This window comes from Galeopterus variegatus, unplaced genomic scaffold (assembly GCF_000696425.1).
Source record: "Galeopterus variegatus unplaced genomic scaffold, G_variegatus-3.0.2 Scaffold415, whole genome shotgun sequence".
NCBI lineage: Eukaryota > Metazoa > Chordata > Mammalia > Dermoptera > Cynocephalidae > Galeopterus > Galeopterus variegatus.
The window spans coordinates 370844-374876 of NW_007726526.1; the positions used below are offsets into that span (position 1 = coordinate 370844).

At 46.8% G+C, this 4033-nt stretch overlaps 1 protein-coding gene across 1 annotated transcript in view; it reads right to left on the reverse strand.

Moving 5' to 3' along the window:
• Positions 1-4033, reverse strand: part of MCM2 (minichromosome maintenance complex component 2) — a 22853-nt gene that overhangs the window by 16589 nt on the left and 2231 nt on the right. The window contains exons 3-4 of the mRNA XM_008568492.1: positions 763-938; positions 376-636 (exon numbers count right to left, since the gene is read on the reverse strand). Of these exons, the coding sequence (XP_008566714.1) occupies positions 376-636; positions 763-938 (437 nt within the window). The remainder of the gene's footprint in view (positions 1-375; positions 637-762; positions 939-4033) is intronic.

Sequence of the window (4033 nt, forward strand, 5' to 3'; positions counted from 1 at the left end):
CGGCGGGAGCGCCACTGCGCTCCCAAGCGGCGCACTCTCCAGTGCGCCACCGGGCCGGCCCCCGCACTCCTTTTAAAGTCAATTCCTGTCACAAAGAAATGTGTTGCTACTTTCTGATCAAAGTAGTAATCCAGATTTTTATATAAAATCTGCCCATTTTTAAGCATGTCAAAACACACTTCGGTATCTCAGATGTGGTCCCTGCACAGCCAATGGGACAGTCCTAGTTCTGACCCTCAATATCTTCTGGGTCCCAGCTCCTGTCCAGCTCTGCACAAGTCCCCGGATGCTCCCTGCATGTCATGTGTGTTCAGTGTGCAGCTCTCCACAGGGGCGGGGTTGCGAGGCTCTGTGTGAGGTGCAGGGATACCGCACCTTTGCACATGTCGCTGATGCGCTCCTTGAAGACGTTGTGGCCGCGGCTGTCCACATGTGTGCGTAGGAAGTTCTTGAAGCGGTGGTGGATCTCCAGCCGGGGGCCCGCCATGCTCACCCACTCGCGCACAGAGTGGCCCTTGAGGTCCTCCAGGTTCTCGATGCTCTCGATCATCTCCTCATCCTCCTCACCGTCCTCCATGGCCCGCTCCACCTGGCGGCGCTTGCGGGTGGGACGTTCCTCATCCTCCTCATCGCTGTCTGGCGAGGTGAGGAGCACCAGCAAGTGAAGCCACTCCCAGCACCTCCCGGCTCTCCTTCCCCACTTCCTAAGGCTCTGGAAGCCAGGACAGCCCCTTCCACCAGCCTGCAGGCATGTGAACCTACCGTACAGGAGCCCACGGCGCATGCGGCCCAGGCCCCGGCCAGCCTCCCGGTCACGTTGCCGCATGGCCCGTTCAGCTGCCTCCCTCTGACTGGCCGTCAGCTCCTCTACATCGTCGTCATCCAGAGCCAGTCCCTCAGCCTCATAGGTGTCCAGCTCTGGGATGGCACGGTAGTCCCTGAGAGAGGCCAGAATGGATGAAGTTAGTACCCAAAAAAGACACCATCCAGGAACTGGGCCTCGGCCTGCTCCGCAAGGCTCAGGAGTCCCAGCCTGGTCAGGCCTAGAGGCTTCAGGTCAGAAACACAGAAGGCTCGAAAGGGTCTTCAATGGAGAAACACAATGGGGTCTGTCCACACAATGGAGTATTACTCAGCCTTAACAAAGAAGGACATTCTGACACCTGCTACGAAACGAATAGACCAGGAGGATGTAATGCTGACTGGAAAAAGCCAGACACAGAAGGGCAAATACTGTGTGACTCCACTTACATGAGGTCCCTAGAGTTGTCAGATTCACAAAGACAGAAAGTAAGATGATTTTGCTAGGGGATGTGGGGAGTGGGATGGGGAGTTTGGGATATTGGAAAAATCCTGGAGATGGACATTGGTGATGGCTACACAACAACGTGAATTTACAACGGTAAATCAAAGTTTGGGGAGGAATAAAATTAAAAGGTAATGTGAATCTTTCTGTGAACTTTTTTAAGTTCCGTTGTATTTTTTTTTTTTCCTTTTTGTCTTTTTTTTTTTTTACTGACTGGTAACGGGATCACAACCCTTGGTGTCGCACCTGTACCGGGAACCGGCAACGGGATCGCAACCCTCGGTGTTGCGCCCACACCATGCTCAGCCAGTGAGCAGGAACCGGTCTCCACATGGGATCTGAACCCTCGGCGGGAATGCCACCACGCTCCCAAGCGGCGCACTCTCCAGTGCGCCACCAGGCTGGCCCATGTTCCGTTGTATTTAATGCCACTGACTTGCACACTTAAAAATGGTTAGGATGGGGGGGGAGGGAGGAGGGAGGGAGGTTTCGGTGATGGGCCACAATAATCAACGACATTGTATATTGACAAAATAAGATAAAATTAAAAAAAGAATGGTTAAGATGATAAATTTTATGTATTTTGCCAAAATTAAAATTAAAATAGTGGGTGGTTTCTAGACAACTTCAAGCACCCAATAAGGTATTCAAGGAACCACAAATATTCAGGACAGAAAGGCTTCAGAGAGCCAACCCCAAGCGCCCCCCACACCTGAAATCTCCCTGCACCGTCTCTGTCTCTGACCATGCCTCCTTCAAACACCCTGATGTCCTGGGAAGGGCATCAGTACACAGTCAGCCAAACCAGCCTCTCTGAAACGGCCACCCACTGGCTCAACCATCAGGGCTATGTCAAGACCATCAAATACTCATTTTCCATGTGATTATCTTTCAGATATTTGAAGAAAAGCCAATGCCTTAATAAGAAATCCACAAGAGCAAAGTACTGCACTTTCCTCCCTGCACTGCTGAAAGGCAGACATCACTACTCCATCCGAAAGACGAGGAAACTGGTATTTGAGGGGGTACTGTGATTTCTGCCAAATGTTATTCAGCAAAGCTGGGTGTCAAAATACGGTCCAACTACAGATTGCTGGCTCTTTGCTTGATACCAAGCCACCTCTCTAAGACAATCTTCTTGAATTCTCCTTTTCAAAGTAAGTGATGATTAAGAAAATTGCTACTTTTTTTTTTTTGGGTGCTGTAAACGCTGTCAGTCTACTCTTAAAACAGATAAACTCCACATCACTAATACTAGAAACAGAACCCAAGTAAATAGCTGAGCTGATCTGGGTCAGAATTTGTGGTAGATTAAATTATGTCAACCCCAAACTCCCTGAAGCTTGAATTGTGTCCCCCAAGTTTTTATGTATTAGAAACTTGGCCCTCACTGTGACTGTTAAAAGGGTGGGAAATCCTATCATGGTAATCAAAAGGTAGACCCTGAAGAGGTAATTGGATTGTAGGACTGTGCAGTAGTGAGTGGATTAAAAATGGTGGTCAGAGGTGTGGTTCTGAGGGCTTTAAAAGAAGAGGAGAGTGTGTCTCTTGCTCTCTCTGCTTCCACCATCTTGCCATATGAGACCCCTGGGTTGCTGTTGCCACCACCAGATGGACTTTAGACTTCACGGCCTCAGAAACTGTAGGCAATAAACTTTGTTTTCTTTATAAATCACCCAGTCTCAGGCATTTTGTACTAAGCAACATAAACAGACTAATAAAGAATTCTTCAGTGTTCTCAAGGAAAAGGTCTCTGTTTGACTCTTCCAGGAGGTCAAGTCACACCAAACATCCTCAGCAAAACTGTCATTTGGTCCACACACAAAAAAATTTAAATTGGACTTCTTCAAATCTCAAAACTCTTGTACCTCAAAAGGCAACATTAAAGAATGACTAAGACAAGCCACAGATTGAAGATAAAAATTTGTGAATTACACATCTGATAGAGAACTTGTATTTAGAATGCTATAAAAAACAAAACAAAACAAAAACTCTTACAACTCAACAATAAAAAGTCAAGCAACACAATGAAGACTGGGTAAAGGATCTGAACAGACTTTTCTACAAAGACATACATGGGTACTTCAAAAAGTTCATGGAAATATAGTTACAAAAGCTAATACAAATCTTCCCATGAACTTTTTGAAGAACCCTCTCACAAATGGCCAATAAGTACATGAAAAGACGCTCAGCATCACTAGCCATCAGGGAAATGTGAATTAACACCACAGTGGGCTACCACTTCACACCCATCAGGATGACTAGAATCAAAAACACAGATGAGTGTTAGAGAATGTATGGAGAAACTTGAACACTCATACACTGCTGATGGGAATGTAAATGGTGCAGCTGCTTTGGAAAACAGTCTGGCAGTTCCTCAAAAGATTAAACACATGACCCAACAACCCCATTCCTAGATAGAACTGAAAAGATGTCCACATAAAAACATGTACATGAATGTTCACAGCAGCATTATTCATAACAGCCAAAAAGTGCAAAGAACCCAGATGGCCATCAACTGATGGATAAATAAAATGGGCTATATCCATAAAATGGAATATTATTCAGCCACAAAAAGGACTGAAGTACTGCTACATGCGACATCATGGATAAGCCTTAAAAACAACATTAAGGGGGGCCTGCCCATGGCTCACTCAGGAGAGTGTGGTGCTAGTAACACCAAGGCCACGGGTTCGGATCCCATATACGGATGGCCGGTTTGCTCAC